A 14,913-nucleotide genomic window follows, 5' to 3' on the forward strand; every position below is an offset into this window, starting at 1 on the left:
ACTTCTTAAAATTACAAGAATTTACTAATCCCTACTATGTTCGTGGGAAATTCTTAAGTACTGTGGGGACAAAGTGATATAAATGCACTTTTTCCCCTCAGAGCGTCTGCTTTAGCATATTAAAGCACCTTGGTTGAATATGAGGAAATAGATGAGTGTGACAGGGTCCCCGCTCTTTTATTAAAATATTTTATTTATTTATTTTATTCTGGGGGGAGGGGCAGACGGAGAGGGAGAGAATCCCAAGCAGACTCCACACTGAGCATAGAGCCTGACAGGGGGTTCAATCCCCCAACCCTGAGATCATTACCTGAGCCAAAACCAAGACTTAGACTGAGCCACCCAGGTGCCCCCGAGAGGGTTCCCACTCTTTTTTTTTTAAAGATTTTATATATATTTTTAAAAGATTTTATTTATTTATTTGAGAGAGAGCGCACACGTGAGCACAAGCAGGGGGAGTGACAGGCAGAGGGAGAGGGAGAAGCAGGCTCCCCGCTGAGCAGGGAGCCTAATGCGGGCTAGATCCCAGGGTCCTGGGACCATGACCTGAGCCGAAGGCAGACACCCAACAAACTGAGCCACCCAGGTGCCCGAGAGAGAGAAAGAGAGAGAGAGAGAGAGCATGAGCAGGGGGTGGAGAAGGGGGAGGGGGACAGGGAGCGAGCCCGCTGAGTAGGGAGCCCAACATGGGGCTTGATCCTAGGACCCCAAGATCATGACCTGAGCGGAAGTCAGACGTTTAACTGACCGAGCCACCCAGGCGCCCTGTTAGGGTTCCCGCTCTTAAGCAGCTTCCTGGTGAGTGGGAAAAGCCAACATAAACAGCCAGCTAGACTGTAAGACAGAATGACATAAGTGCTACAGAGCTAAGTAACAAGTGGAAGGAAGAGTAGCAGGACTAACATGGGAGACTCGTGTGAGACTGAACTGTGAAGCAGTGTCTGGCTGCCCAGGACCGAGTGCTTCGCGGAGGAGTTGAGGAAGTAAGTCCGAGAACTCAGAGAGCTGAGATCCCTGGGAGGTTGGAGGGTTCCTGAAGAAGGGTTCCTGGGGAGGAGAGTCTGCATAGTGTAACTTTGCACCCAGACAACTTCTTACATAATCTGCTTCTGTAGCTCGAGCCGCTTTGCCCAGTGACAGTTTCCTCCTGGGGTCTGGCCCTGAGTTCTTTCATCCCTTCATTGCATGTCTTTTCCTCCCCTTATGATTAAAAACCCACATTCTAGGGGCGCCTGGCTGGCTCAGTCAGAAGAGCATACAACTCTTGATCCCGGGGTTATGAGTTTGAGCTTCACAGTTCATTCTCACACAAGTCTCCCGTGTTAGTCCTATTGCTCTTCCTTCCACTTGTTACTTAGATCTCTAGCACTTATGTCATTCTATCTTACAGTCTAGCTGGCTGTTTATGTTGGCTTTTCCACTCACCAGGAAGCTGCTTAAGAGTGGGAACCCTATCAGGGCGCCTGGGTGGCTCGGTCAGTTAAACGTCTGACTTCCGCTCAGGTCATGATCTTGGGGTCCTAGGATCAAGCCCCATGTTGGGCTCCCTACTCAGCGGGCTCGCTCCCTGTCCCCCTCCCCCTTCTCCACCCCCTGCTCGTGCTTGTTGAGTGTACAGATTACTAAAAAAAAAAAAATTAATAAACTAAAAAATAAATGCTAGGAATCTTTCATGATTTTTGGCGTCCAGTGATGATGCTTGGCAGGGCTATACCAAGGCTAGTCCATCACCAACGATCTCCCCATCATTCCTTACAGTGAATTCCTAGCATCCCAGGCTACCCCACCACCTCCTCTGGTTCAGGCACTCTGTTGCTGACCTGCCAGATCCTGCCTAGCTCTGCAGCCCCACACTTTAGAAGACATTGTTTATTCCCAGGTACTCATTCCTTGGACTACTGACTGGATTGGGAGAGAGATTAATACCTTCCCTGTTACCTATCTGGGTGCTGAACACTTTGCCATATGTAGCTGGAGAAGAAGTGTCTCTTGGGGAATGGGGGTTCCTTTGAATCCTGATGCAAGAGTTCCCTCCCCCTCCCTTCAGAAGAAAATGACAAGCCCCTGTCCTATAGAGATGGAATCTACTCCCTCAAATCGAGGAAAAGGGATGGATCCTGAGGCCAGAGTGTATCTATAGCATCATTTTGTGTGTGCTTGTTGGGATATCACATATTTGGATGGCATCACATAATTTGGCTGAATCTATTGATAGCCCACTGCTACACCGCCAGCTCCCTTCTCATTACCGCCTCTTCTACACGTGCTCCACAGGCAGGAGCTGTTACTATGGAAATATATTATTTTTAAAAACAGAAGCAGCCCCAGGCTTGGGAAATATCTCCAGAACAAACCCACAGGAGCAAGGAGGTTAATAGGGTGTTCCTGAATCCTAGCTCCTAGTGGAAGGGAGGTGGTGGTGGTGGACAGGGCTTAATATTCCATGTTTTATTCTCAGACTCTACCAGGTTCAGGTTCTTTCTGATCGGTGTCTCCAGGACCTCTGTCAGGCACTTCTATCTAGGACGGATGCTCTGCACCTACTCACCCAGGGCCTAGCTTAGGCCAAGAAATGGGAACCAAAGAAGGTGCTGAGCCTGGGGGTGTTGGGAGAAGGGGGCGATGCTATCCACGGGGTTCGGGTCCTTCTTCACCCCACATGCGTCCAAACTATAGAAATCTAAGCTGCGCAGGGGAAATCAGAGGCGGTATCTCGAGCGATTGAAGTTACTCTTGCTGTGAGCTCAGGGGAAGGGGTGTATCCCAATTTCAGTATGGGGCGGGGTGGTCAAAGATCCCGCCTATTTTCAACCCCGGAACCTCCTCCCCTCTGTGTCGTCCTCCCTCCCTCTTCTAAGCTCCTCGAGCCCCGGGCTCGCCAAGCTCCGCCCAGCGCGGGTGCGGCTCCTTTAAGGGCGGGTGGGGGCGGGGCGCCGGCCGTGTTGTCAGTGTCAGCTTTGCGCACGCAGCCCTTCCGGAGCCGGTGCCGGTCCGCGAGCCCGCACGTCTCTGCAGACGAGTCCCCGCCCGGGTCCGGCAGGGCCCGCGCCGTGGGAGGAGTCGGACGCTGGCCGGAGACTAACCCAGGTCGGACTGCCGGACTAACCAAGGAGGGAACCGGACCGCGCAGAGAGCGACCCCGGCGTCGCGACCCCCGAGGACTCCTCTTGTCGATCTGTGGCACCCGCTAGTTCCGGACACCCAGCCCCGCAGAGCCCCCGAGCCCGCGCGCCCAGCCCCGGGGGAGCCCGCCCCCGCCCCGCGGCCCGCCCGGGCCATGCTCCCCCGGGGCAGCGGCTGAACCCGAGCCGGGTCCCGGACCGGAGCCCGCGCGGAGCATGGATCCGGGCTGGGGGCAGCAGGACGTGGGCTGGGCGGCCCTGCTGATCCTCTTCGCCGCCTCGCTGCTCACGGTGTTTGGCTGGCTGCTACAGTATGCCCGGGGCTTGTGGCAGGCGCGGGCCCGCGGGGGCCGGGGGCCGGGACCCGCCTTAGCTGCCGAGCCCGCGGGCTTCCCGCGGGAGCTGGGCGTGTGGCGCTCGCTGCTGCGGCTGCGGCCGACCCGGGCCGGCGTCCCCGAGGAGCCAGGCGTCCGGGGCCTCCTGGCGTCGCTCTTCGCCTTCAAGTCTTTCCGAGAGAACTGGCAACGGGCTTGGGTGCGAGCGCTGAACGAGCAGGCCTGCAGGGACGGGGTGAGTTGGACAGGAGCACCTAAGTGGTCCCCTCACTCAACCTTTCCTTATGCCTGGAGGGCCGGATGGGGGTGGGGATCAACTGGAGAACCCTATGGCTATGGCTTCTCTTCTCCTCCGGGATTAGAGAAAAGGATGCAGGTGGGGCTGGAGGTTGTAGAAATCTAGCTGTGTCCCAAATTCTCTATTCTGTGGTGGAGGTATTCTCTGGCTCCAAACCCAAGCACAAGTTGCTGTTCTCATAGCAACGCTAATCCCTGGGCCTGAGGGCACTAACATGTAGCCTGGGTGCAGGTTGTGTTGGAGGAACGGGGATAGAAGGGAAACAGGTGCACCTGCAGAAGGAATTTGCCTGGTCCTCATGCCACCTCACCCAGTTAACATTTCATGCCCCATATCCCTGGTTTGACCAGGCAGATAGATCCCCAAGGAGCCTGAATTACCACCACCACCCCCAAGCCCTTAGTAATTTCACTGATACAGACTAACACATCCTTCTTTTTGCTGACCTGCAGCATATATATTGTGGAAAAGTTGTTAAGGTGGAGAGCAGATTAATAGTCCATGCCCTTCTCAGTAGATGAGCCTGGAGCTGCCCCTTGAGGGTCAGTCACAAACCAGCCCAGCCTACTTCCTCCCATTGCACCATGGGCATCTGGTCTCCCAGGAAGTAGGGCAGGAAGCATGGTCATAAGACTGAGGTGGGGTGGGAGGTAGAGGCCTCCTTGTCATGGGGCCCTCTACCATCCTGGCCCAGCGATCTCTCTTCGCCCTCACTGCCTATCAGCTCCCTGCCCAGAGGGTTCTCCAGCTCTAGCTCCCACTAGGACTTTACTCGCTCCCCAGATGCCTGGAAGCGGAAGTGTCCACACAAGAAGTTGCTCAGTCTCCTCTGTCCAGCTAGCCAGCCGAAAGCCAGATGACATCTGTTAGTCTACACCTTGAACTCATCCCTCCACCCAGTTCTTCCTGTACCTTGTCCCTAGGTCAGGAGCAACTCCTTGGGACAGCTGACTCAGCTGGACATTGGCCTCCCTTGCAAGGGGTGGGGAGATTGGGGTTCCAAGCATCCATCTCCCCATCTCCCTATCTCCCTGGGCCTGGCCTTCAAACAAGCCAATGACAGGAGCAGAGAAGTTGGTATTCCCTGGTTTGCCAGGCACACGAGCCCTGTGAATTTATTTCCTCTCATCCCAAGACCCAAGGAAGGGCTGCCAGCTCAATTTGTGCTCCCTCCCCAATTCTTCTTCCCATCCTGCTCTCTGAATGGGGCTTCAGTAGGGTGTTTTCACTGCTGTGTAAGAATTAGGAAGCTCTTTCAAGACCTAAGCTAAGCAGCTTTCTGCTGCCTAATACCACCCTGCTATCTGCCTTGAGGAATTAGCTAGGCCCCTGGACCCTTGAGCCCTCTGAGCTTGCTTTTCTTCCCAGTCCCTCTGGGAAAGTTCCCCAAGGCCATGCTGAGCTAGTCTTCAACCCCAACAATATGAATAGGGTCATACCCTTGATTCTCGCATCCTATTTATCTGGAAGAAGCCTTAGCCTCATTTCTTCAGCTCTTGTCTTGAATAAGTGGCCCTGCTGCTTTTACCCTTAGCTCAGCCATGTCGCTCTCTCCCCAGTTATATGTATGTACCAACCAACACCTTTATTATTTTTTTTCTATTCACGCCTTTCTTCGGGGGTAAGTTGGGGGATGAAGAGGAAGGTGAGGGGAGAAGAGGGAGGCTCCTGGTAATTCCAGGAGAAATCTAGGGTCTTCCGCTCAAGGTGATCTGATCTTTGAGGTGATCTAGCAACTGCAGGCCCTGGGCATCTGGGCGTGTGGCGCTCGCTGCTCACCCAGAGGGGTGTGGTTCTAGGGGAACACTTCCTGTCCTAAAGCCCTGAGCCAAGGAGGGGCCAGAAGCCAGCCTGCAGCTGAGGCCTCTGCAGTGCCAGGGCCCAGCCAGCAACTGAGCAGGCCAGCCCTGTGGGGGGCAGCTCCAGAGACCTGATCCTGTGTCCACATTACTCCCTCAGAGTTCCATCCAAATCACCTTTGAGGAGGTGCCCCAAGTCCCACCCAGAGCCAGCATTGGTCATGTGACCTGCGTAGACCAATCGGACCGCACCATGGTAAGGGTTTGATGGGCGCTGCCTTCCACAGGGCCTGAGGCGGGCTGATCCCAAGAGTTCCTTTTAGTCTGAGGGCTCTTGACCTGGAGTCTCTGAATGCCTTCAGGGTCCAAGGACTGGCTTCAGGAGGGCTGAGAGTCGCATTCAAGTGACATGTCAAATGTAGCACACGTGTGTATATCTGCATTTTTCTGGAGAGAGGAGTCTTTGGCTTTTATTTAATTCTTCTGTGGGCTTGTGACCCCAAAGACGTGAAGTCTCAAGGAAAAGAGAGTGGGGAGGGGTCTTCCTATGGCAGAGCAAAGCAGCGCTGAGCCCCCGTCCTCCGCGCCTGACCCTCCTTGCCTCTGTGCCTCGCCGGTCTCAGGTGCTGCGTTGCCAGCTCTCTGCTGAGGAGGTGATGTTCCCAGTCTCTGTGACCCAGCAGTCCCCCGCTGCCGTCTCCATGGAGACCTACCACGTCACTCTGACACTGCCACCAACACAGGTGGAGGGGGATGTGGGGAACCGAGGTGGGCAGGGGGCAGTTCAAGGCCTCAGCCTTGCAGTTGGCTTCCTATCTGGGACAGAATTGGGGAAGGGAGGGTCCTGGGGAATAGGGAGTCGTTGGAGGCATGAGGCAAGTCCACCTAGTCCCTCTGTCCATCCCCCGCAGTTGGAAGTCAGCCTGGAGGAGATCCCTGGCGAGGGCCTGCTCGTGTCCTGGGCCTTTACTGATCGCCCAGACCTCAGCCTGACGGTGCTTCCCAAGCTGCAGGCCAGGGAGGTAAGGGGGCAGGGCGGGGAGGAAGAGGCAGAGCAGGGAGGCAATGCAGAGCTGAGGGCCCCACCTCTTTGTTCTCCTCTGCTGTGCAGAGAGGCGAGGAGCAAGTGGAGCTCTCCACCATTGAAGAATTGATTGAGGACACCATTGTCAGCACCCAGCCGGCCATGATGGTCAACCTCAGGGCTTGCTCTGCGCCTGGAGGCCCGGTAAGTAGGCCCTCAAAGCAAATAGTTTGTAAGCGGAGCGTCCCCAGTGTGCTACGTTGGGATTCCTGTTCTTTTTACCTCCTTCTGCTCTTAGGTACCCAGTGAGAAGCCACCCGTGGTGCCCCAGGCACAGCCAGCCATCTCCAGACCTACCCGGTTATTCCTCCGGCAGCTTCGAGCGTCTCACCTGGGAAGTGAGTTGGAAGGTGAGAGCCAGAAGCAGCTGGGGGACTGCCAAGGCTATGGGTGCAGGCGCTCCCTGCCCTCTGCTAAGGGTGTGGCTTCATTATTCCTCAGTGGCTTCCCATCTTTGATCTGAGCATCGTCTAATTTCTGGTTCCTCCCAGGCACTGGGGAACTGTGCTGTGTAGCTGAGCTCGACAACCCGGTGCAACAGAAGTGGACCAAGCCCATGAGCGCTGGTCCCGACGTGGAGTGGACTGAGGACCTGGCCCTGTAAGGAGTGACTCCTCCATCCCCACCCCTGCTCTCATGGGCAGACTGAGGATCAAACCCTTCCAGCATAGCCCTGGCATGAATCAGTTCTACTCTTAGTAAACGCTTATGTGAGCCCTGATTGTATGCCAGGCCCTGGCCTAGGTCCTGGGGATACAAACATGACCAAGATACACCCCCACTCCTGAGTTGATTGCAGGCTCCAGGCAGAGACAGAGGTACATAAAGAAGATGGGATAAGGGCTCCAGTCAAGATTTACACAAGGTGCCGTGGGCATGCTTAGGTGGGGGAGATTAATTCCCATGGGGAAATAAAGATCGGAGTAGGCTTCATGGAGGAGGTGGTGTTTAAACCACCCCTTACAGCAAGAATAGGATTTCAACAGACTGTGACAGAAAAATGTTTTTGGCAGAGGAAACAGCTTGAGCAAAGGAAAAGGGGTTGTTTGACAGAGAGAGAGAGAGACAGGGAGGGCAAGACTGAGGAGGATCCATGCCCAGCATCCCGAGCGGAGCCCTATCCCATTCTCTTGGGAAGAGACAGTGTTTGTTTGTTTGTTTAATTTTTTAAAGTCTTATTTATTTAAATAATCTCTACACCCACCGTGGGGCTCCAACTCATGACCCTGACGTCAGGAGTCACCTGCTCTTCCAGCTGAGCCGGCCAGGTGCCCCAGGAAAAGAGAGTATTTGGGCGGCAGGAGTTAATCTGATCGGAGCCCTCGTTCCATTTTATTTATGGACATCTCTCTTTGCCTCTGGACTGTGGTCAGTTTGAGGGTGGGTGCGGTTTGCTAATCTTCCCCCTCCCTGCCCCACCTCCTCCTGGCCACAGGGATCTGGGCCCCCAGAGCCGGGAGCTGAGCCTCAAAGTACTGAGGAGCAACAGCTGTGGAGACGGTGAGTATCGGGCAGGAAGGAGCACCTCTGGGTGGGTGCTAAGTGGGGCCTGGTCGTGGGCCCAGCTCACAATGCTGTCCCTTTCCCCAGCTGAACTCTTGGGCCAGATCACACTGTCTGTGGGGCCCCCTTCCAGACCTCTCTCCCGAAGACAGCTATGCCCACTCGCCCCTGGGCCGGGGAAAGCCCTGGGACCGGCGGCCACCATGGCAGTAGAGGTGAGAAGCCGAGCCTAGGGGGAAGATGGGAGGACGCTGGGGAAGGGCAGTCTTTGAGGCCCCGCCTCTTTGCTCTTCCTCCCCCTCGGCAGCTTCAGTATGAGGAGGGCTCCCCCCGGAACCTGGGCACTCCCACTCCCTCCACTCCACGCCCCAGCATCACACCCACCAAGAAGATCGAGCTAGACCGGACCATCATGCCTGATGGCACCATTGTGACCACAGTCACCACCGTCCAGTCCCGGCCCCGTGTAGAAGGGAAACTAGGTAAAGAGAAGGGAGCCCAGTCCGAGCCAGGGGCCCCTGCCTGCAGACCCGTGTGGGACAGGGAAGGGCAAGGGAAGGGCAAGGGAAGCCCTAATTCTAGCTCCTCCTGTTTTCCAGCCACAACTAGCTAATCATCTCTCTCAGGCTTCCCCTTACATCCCTCCTCTTCCCCACCGTTCCTCTCCCGCTGGGATCCTGGGGATCCTGGGTCTTCTGGGCCCTCCTGCTGGCTTCTCGCCCTTCCACCTCCCGCGTTCCCCACTGACTTTTCACAGGTCTCCTGCTGGCCCTTTCTGCGGCCCCAACTGCCTACTTGTCCCTCCCTCTACCCTCAACCTTCTAGCACCTTTGGGATCCACCAACAAACCCAGTGACCTCTGTGATACTTCTCTCACTCCTGGGGGCCCTCCATGACATTCCTCCCATCTCTGGGGGGGGTCCCACGGGGTTCTCTCTGCCCCCAGGGGACCCTTGTGCCATCTCTGGGCACTCTCAGCATCTTCAGGGCTTCTCCCCACGCCCTGGGTGGGCCCCCTGGCACTTCCCCGCACTCGCATTGGTGTCCTGTGGTGTCTTTTTGCCCCCCTGGCATCTTATTAATCACCCGTGTGATTGACTGTCCCTTAGTCACCCCTGCCCTCTGAGTCAGCCAAAGCCTGCCTCTCAGTAAAGACAGTAGGGGGTGGGGGCCACTTTAAGGCACCTCCCAGCTCACTGACCCTCCCCCACCCACCAGACTCCCCCTCCCGCTCCCCGTCCAAGGTGGAGGTGACCGAGAAGACGACAACTGTGCTGAGTGAGAGCAGTGGCCCCAGCAGTGCTTCCCACAGCAGCAGCCGTGAGTGGGGGACCGGGAAGTGTGAGTGTCGGTGGGCACGGGGACCCCAGAGTCAAAAAACCATTTTGCGTGGGACCCAGGAGCCGGGGAAGAGTCAGGTTATCCATCGTCTGTACCCCCCAGCAGGGGAGAGCCACCTTTCCAACGGCTTGGACCCTGTAGCAGAGACAGCGATTCGTCAGCTCACTGAGCCCAGCGGGCGGGCAGCCAAAAAGACACCCACCAAGCGTAGCACTCTTATCATCTCTGGCGTTTCCAAGGTAACGTGGCTCTGAGGAGAGGAGCTGGGATAGGGAGAAAGCCCTGATGGGTCACTCCTGCCCATTAAAATGTGTTCCTCCTACCAGGTGCCCATTGCTCAGGACGAGTTGGCACTATCTCTGGGCTATGCGGCATCCCTGGATGCCTCAATGCAGGATGATGCAGGAACCAGTGGAGGTCCCTCCTCACCACCCTCAGACCCACCAGCCATGTCCCCAGGACCCCTCGATGCCCTCTCCAGCCCCACCAGCGCCCAGGAAGCAGATGAGACAACACGTTCGGACATTTCTGAGAGGCCATCTGTGGATGATGTTGAGTCGGAAACAGGGTCTACTGGTGCGCTGGAGACCCGCAGCCTCAAGGATCACAAAGGTGGGGAGATATTGGCAGCACCCCCTCCCCTTCTTTTATGCCCAGTATCAGGACCTGGGTCTTACTGGACACTTAAGGGAATGGGATTCTCAACCCAGTTTGCCTTCCCCTTCCTCCGCTGAGGGATCCCCAGAGTTCCCAGCCTGTTTCAGCCAAGACAGAGTGGAGAAGGGGAACTTACTGCCTAGGGTCCTGGCCTGGATCTGACAGATGCCAGTGACAGGGAGGAATGCCAGAGTATTTCCCTTAACTTCCACTTTTCTTCCTTCCTGGGTCTAAGCATATATCTTCTTTCCTATTGTTGTGTTGTTTTTTTTTTTTCTTTATCCCCCTTCCATTCTGTACTCTCTTCCTTATGAGTATAAGAAATCCTACCCTGGGTCAACTCTCGGAGTGTCCTTCTAGCAGTGACATGGCTGGCCCATGGATAGTCGTGGTGCTTTTCTAACTTTTAAAGATGAGGGGCTCACCCCCACACATCTTTATCCCTCTGCCAATGAGTCTATCAACCACAAATGTATTTAACTGTGACTTAAGTCTGCATCACTTCTTGGTATAATGAGATTCCTAAGTCCAAAGCCTGCTGTGTAAGCACTTTTCTCATTATGTTGGTCCTGAATTTACCTCCTTGAGGTTTTCTAGCTGCCCTGCTTCCGGCTCACATCCTGGAATTTGGTCGACGAGTCAGTGCCCACCCACCTTGTCGTTCCATGATTTTAGGGGCTCTTAGGAATCCCCTCTACTCAGCCTTTGTCTTTCTGTAGTAAAGAGGCCCAGTTGTCAGTCTGGCCTCGCAGAGCAGCAACCCCGTGACGTTGCTGCTCAGCGGCAGTCAGGGGGTGCACACAATCCCATGAGCACCGCCAGTTTTTCCTCAGGAAAGATAAAAGGCATGTTTTTTCTCTACTTTCTTTTCTAAGGAAGCCTGGCTTTTAGACAAAGGAACTGGTTCTGTTCTGTATCTTTGACCCCTCCTCGCTTGGTCCTTTCTCTGCTCCCCACCTCACCCCATGTCTGCCCTGCCCCTCTCTCTGCCTCAGCCTCCCCTCTCCCCCCACAGTGAGTTTCCTGCGCAGTGGCACGAAGCTTATCTTCCGCCGGAGGCCTCGACAGAAGGAAGCTGGTCTGAGCCAATCACACGATGACCTCTCCAACACGGCGGCCACACCCAGTGTCCGAAAGAAGGCTGGCAGCTTTTCTCGCCGCCTTATCAAGCGCTTTTCCTTCAAATCCAAACCCAAGGCCAATGGCAATCCCAGCCCCCAGCTCTGAGGGCCCTTCCCACCTCCTGAGCTAGGAGAGGGCAGGAGTCCTCTCAGCCCACCCCCCACATCCTCTTCCGTTCCCCTTCCTGGATTCCCAACAGCCTGGGCCAGGGAAGCCCTCTGGGTTCCAGGAAGCCCTGTCCACCCTGGGCTGTGGGGCCGGTTGGAAGGCTACTTGCAACGGGAAGCATGAGAGGGGCGGGCACCCGTTGCTGAGGACACAGAAGAGGGAGTGGGTGGCTGGGAGTAGAGGAGGGCTCTGTCCTGGCACGTGTGGGCATTTCTCAGAACCGGTTGCCTGCTGTTGACATTGGCCCCTCAGAGGAGTCCCAGGGTGCTCAGCTCCTCAGCTGGTCCTTCCTCCCCTATTTATTCTCTTTTCTATTTATATGTGTGGTCCAGGACCCTCAGTGAACAGATGAGAGAGGGCATCTCTCCCAGGTGACCCTTCTTTCCTGTCCCAGGAGGGTAGGCAATTAATTCCCTTTGGGACAGGACTCCCATGTCTCCCTCAGGTCCCCACTCCAACCAGCACCAGTGTCTGCCTCTGGGGACATTGGCAGCTCACAGAAAGCCCGAGCCGGTGCCCTGGATGGGGGGCAGGTACTCCCCACCTCCCTGCCTCCCCTCCTGCTCCTCATCCCTCCCTCCCCTTTATTACTGTTTTTGTACTTGATGCCTTCTCCGTGAGCAGTGGCTCTGTCAGAAGGAGGGAGTCAGGAGCTGGATGGAAGCCTTCCCCAGAGAAATGGCTTTCAGGGGCTTTATTAAAGACTGTGATGATGATGGAGCAAGAGCAGGGCTATACCTCTGTGTGTTGGGAGATGATGATGTCCATTGCTGTGTGATGGCTTGGAATTTAATTTATTAAATTAAAGTCAAATTGGAGTTTACAAACTGGACAAATGGTTATCCTTTGAAAGGTGAGTGAGCAGCAAGGCTGGGGCATTGGGGGGTGGTCAGAGACAGGGGACCAGATAGTGAGGTAGGGTAAACGACACACATATGGGGTCTGCTGAGAAGTTCCTGCAGGGAAGAAGGGACAAGTAGAGAGAGAATGGGAGAACGAGACTTTGAAGGGTGAAGTCATAGCAAAAAACGTCAATCAGAGAAAAAAGCCATCTTCATTCCCCTTTCTTGAATAAGCTGCTCCTTCCAGGATATAATAGAATCCTAAGCATGGATTCTGGATCTAGATGGCCTAGATTTGAGTCTCAGCTCCTCTAATTACCTGTGTGACCCTGGGCAAGTTACGTTACCACAGAGTGTCTCAGTTTTTTCATCTGTAAAATGGGAACTGTGATAGTAGCTGTCCCTTGGTTGTGGCTGAGAAGTAAATGCATAGAGTGCTTACAATTCTGCTGGCATATGGTCAGTGCTGAATAAGTGCTAACTGTTGCCTCAGAATTCTGAGACAGATTGGGAGGGGGAAGTTTTAAAAGGGTTTCAACATACTGAAAAGTCTTTCATTCCTAAGTGTGGGCAAGTTTCAGGGAGTTACGGATACTAGCAAAATCTACACCCTGGTTCATGTTCTGTGGGACCTGACCCAGGATTTGAACCAGGTAAGTTGCAGCAGGATGTCAGCCCTGGACCAGGGACAGAAAGCCTGAGTGTGCCACAGACACACCAAGTGACCTTGGGGCACACCACTTCTCTTTTCTGGATCTCTACTTCCTCATCCCTAAAATGGAGAGTGGCTTAGATAATCATTCAGGTCACGTCCAGCCTCGCCATTCTGACTAACTTACATCACAGGGGGTTTGGGGCACATGCCTTTGGGTAGGCAGCATGGAACTGTCGATGTTTAGCATGTCCTGTCCATACTAGTCACAGAATATAGGATTTTTATTTTTATTTATTTATTTGAGAGAGAGCGCACCAGTAGGGTGAGGGGCAGAGGGAGAAGCAGACTCCCCGCTGAGCAGGGAGCCCAATGTGGGGCTCAATCCTGGGACTTGCCCTGAGCCGAAGGCAGACACTTAACCAACTGAGCCACCCAGGTGCCCCCGAATATAGGATATTTAGTACGTGGCAGAGTATGGATATTTGGTTAATTTGTATAGTGATATGCTCAACTCTAGGTCATGAAAACTCAAGAGATTTACCAGGCTGTTTCCCTTGATCTACGAAGGGCAACTCTTAATAGCTCACAGAGGAGCAGCTTATTTACCAAGAGGCCAAGATAGCCAAACACGCTGATCTCGAAATTTTACAATAAACTTTTGTTGATGGGAGGGCAAGTGTTCAGATTCCCACTGGATCTGTGGATTGAGTGGATGGTAACTGGAAGTTGTACTCAGCTTCTAGTGCTGAGCTGCCCAGAGCTCAATGGAATCACATAGTTTATGGTAAAAAACTGGATCACATTTCAAATACAGGTGGTGGTTTTTTTTTTTTTAATGAATGTATAAGAAATACAAAAGATTATTTGATCAACTTTATCCATTTTACACTTTCAGAGGAGAGCCACAGCTTTTCATGAGTATGAATTATGCTTTAAGTCTTTGTGGCAGCTTTCAAAGAACAAATCTCAGGGTGTGTCTGAATTATCCAACCAAAATTGTAGCTTGTTTTCAAGAGAAGCAGACTGAGATGGAAGTAGATAAGCTAGACAGCAAGATGTGGTCTCAAGTTTTGGAGATGTGTGGATCCCAGAGCTATCCTGAAACTTTTGCCCTGTAAAAATTGTTTTGAGTCTACATAGCTCTGTGAATGAAATTTTTCCTCATGAAATTGCTAAATTAAAGCTAAGAACCATCTTCAGCGGTGTAAGTCTGAATTAAAAGAAGGCTGGCATTTTGTGTATTACTATCTGTGCTTTTGAAGGAATGAAGTTGATAAAGTATATTTTTGTTACTTCTGAATTATATTTTAAAAACTCTATTTTAAAATAGGGACAATGCTATAATCCACTGTTAGTAACAAACTTCATGCACAAATTTTTTTATGCACAAATTTCCGATTTTACTCTGACTTTGTTATTTTTAAGTGTCTTTTATTTATATTGAACATTTAATGTGTTTTCTGATTATATGAATCATATAGACTTATTTTAGGTTAGAAAATACAGAAAAATGTAACAAAATAAATCTCAAGCCCAGTGAACTTTACTAAGGTACATTATTTAACAAATACCTCTTGAACCCTTAATGTTTCAGCTGCTAGGCTAAGTGATGGAGTCATGAAGGTGAAGAGCACATACAATCCCTGCCCTGCCTTACTGGAAGACTTATTGGGAAAAGAAGCATCTTCACTGAGACCAGAAGAACGAGTAGGAGTCAATCAAATACATGTCAGAGGGGGAGAAGGGGGAAGATGGCACCAGGCAGAGGAAACAGCAAGTACAAGGCAGGAAAGGTTAAAAGGTGGCTAGGTGTGGTGGAGAAACTGCAAGAAACTCTGTGCTGGAGAGCAGAAAATGAGGGCAGGAAGGACTAAAGACACGGTTGAAATATACAGGACTCAGATGTTGAAGGGTCTAGAAAGCCTCAGTATGGTTTGAGGTTTTTGCCTCGAGGCAACAGAAGGCGTTGACGCGTTGAAACCGGGGT

General features: G+C 53.2%; 1 protein-coding gene across 4 annotated transcripts; it reads left to right on the top strand.

Annotated features, from left to right (window-relative positions):
* The first annotated feature begins 879 nt into the window (after positions 1 to 879).
* C2CD2L (C2CD2 like) lies at positions 880 to 14,457 on the top strand. 4 transcript variants are annotated; one of them, XM_027581133.2, is made up of 16 exons: positions 880 to 983; positions 2,459 to 2,588; positions 2,970 to 3,692; positions 5,715 to 5,810; positions 6,178 to 6,297; positions 6,466 to 6,576; positions 6,666 to 6,782; positions 6,877 to 6,988; positions 7,130 to 7,238; positions 8,074 to 8,138; positions 8,229 to 8,356; positions 8,449 to 8,623; positions 9,360 to 9,461; positions 9,585 to 9,721; positions 9,809 to 10,094; positions 11,155 to 14,457. In XM_027581133.2, the coding sequence occupies exons 3-16, from the start codon at positions 3,339 to 3,341 to the stop codon at positions 11,364 to 11,366; spliced, it is 2,124 nt and encodes a 707-aa protein (XP_027436934.1). In that variant the 5' UTR covers positions 880 to 983; positions 2,459 to 2,588; positions 2,970 to 3,338; the 3' UTR covers positions 11,367 to 14,457. The 4 variants fall into 4 exon arrangements, with proteins under 4 accessions (XP_027436934.1, XP_027436938.1, XP_027436937.1 ...); XM_027581137.2 differs by having other exon boundaries at positions 9,588 to 9,721; XM_027581136.2 differs by lacking the exon at positions 2,459 to 2,588 and having other exon boundaries at positions 907 to 983.
* The last annotated feature ends 456 nt before the right edge of the window (positions 14,458 to 14,913 follow it).

This window comes from Zalophus californianus, chromosome 11 (genome assembly GCF_009762305.2).
Source record: "Zalophus californianus isolate mZalCal1 chromosome 11, mZalCal1.pri.v2, whole genome shotgun sequence".
In the NCBI taxonomy this organism is placed as follows: domain Eukaryota; kingdom Metazoa; phylum Chordata; class Mammalia; order Carnivora; family Otariidae; genus Zalophus; species Zalophus californianus.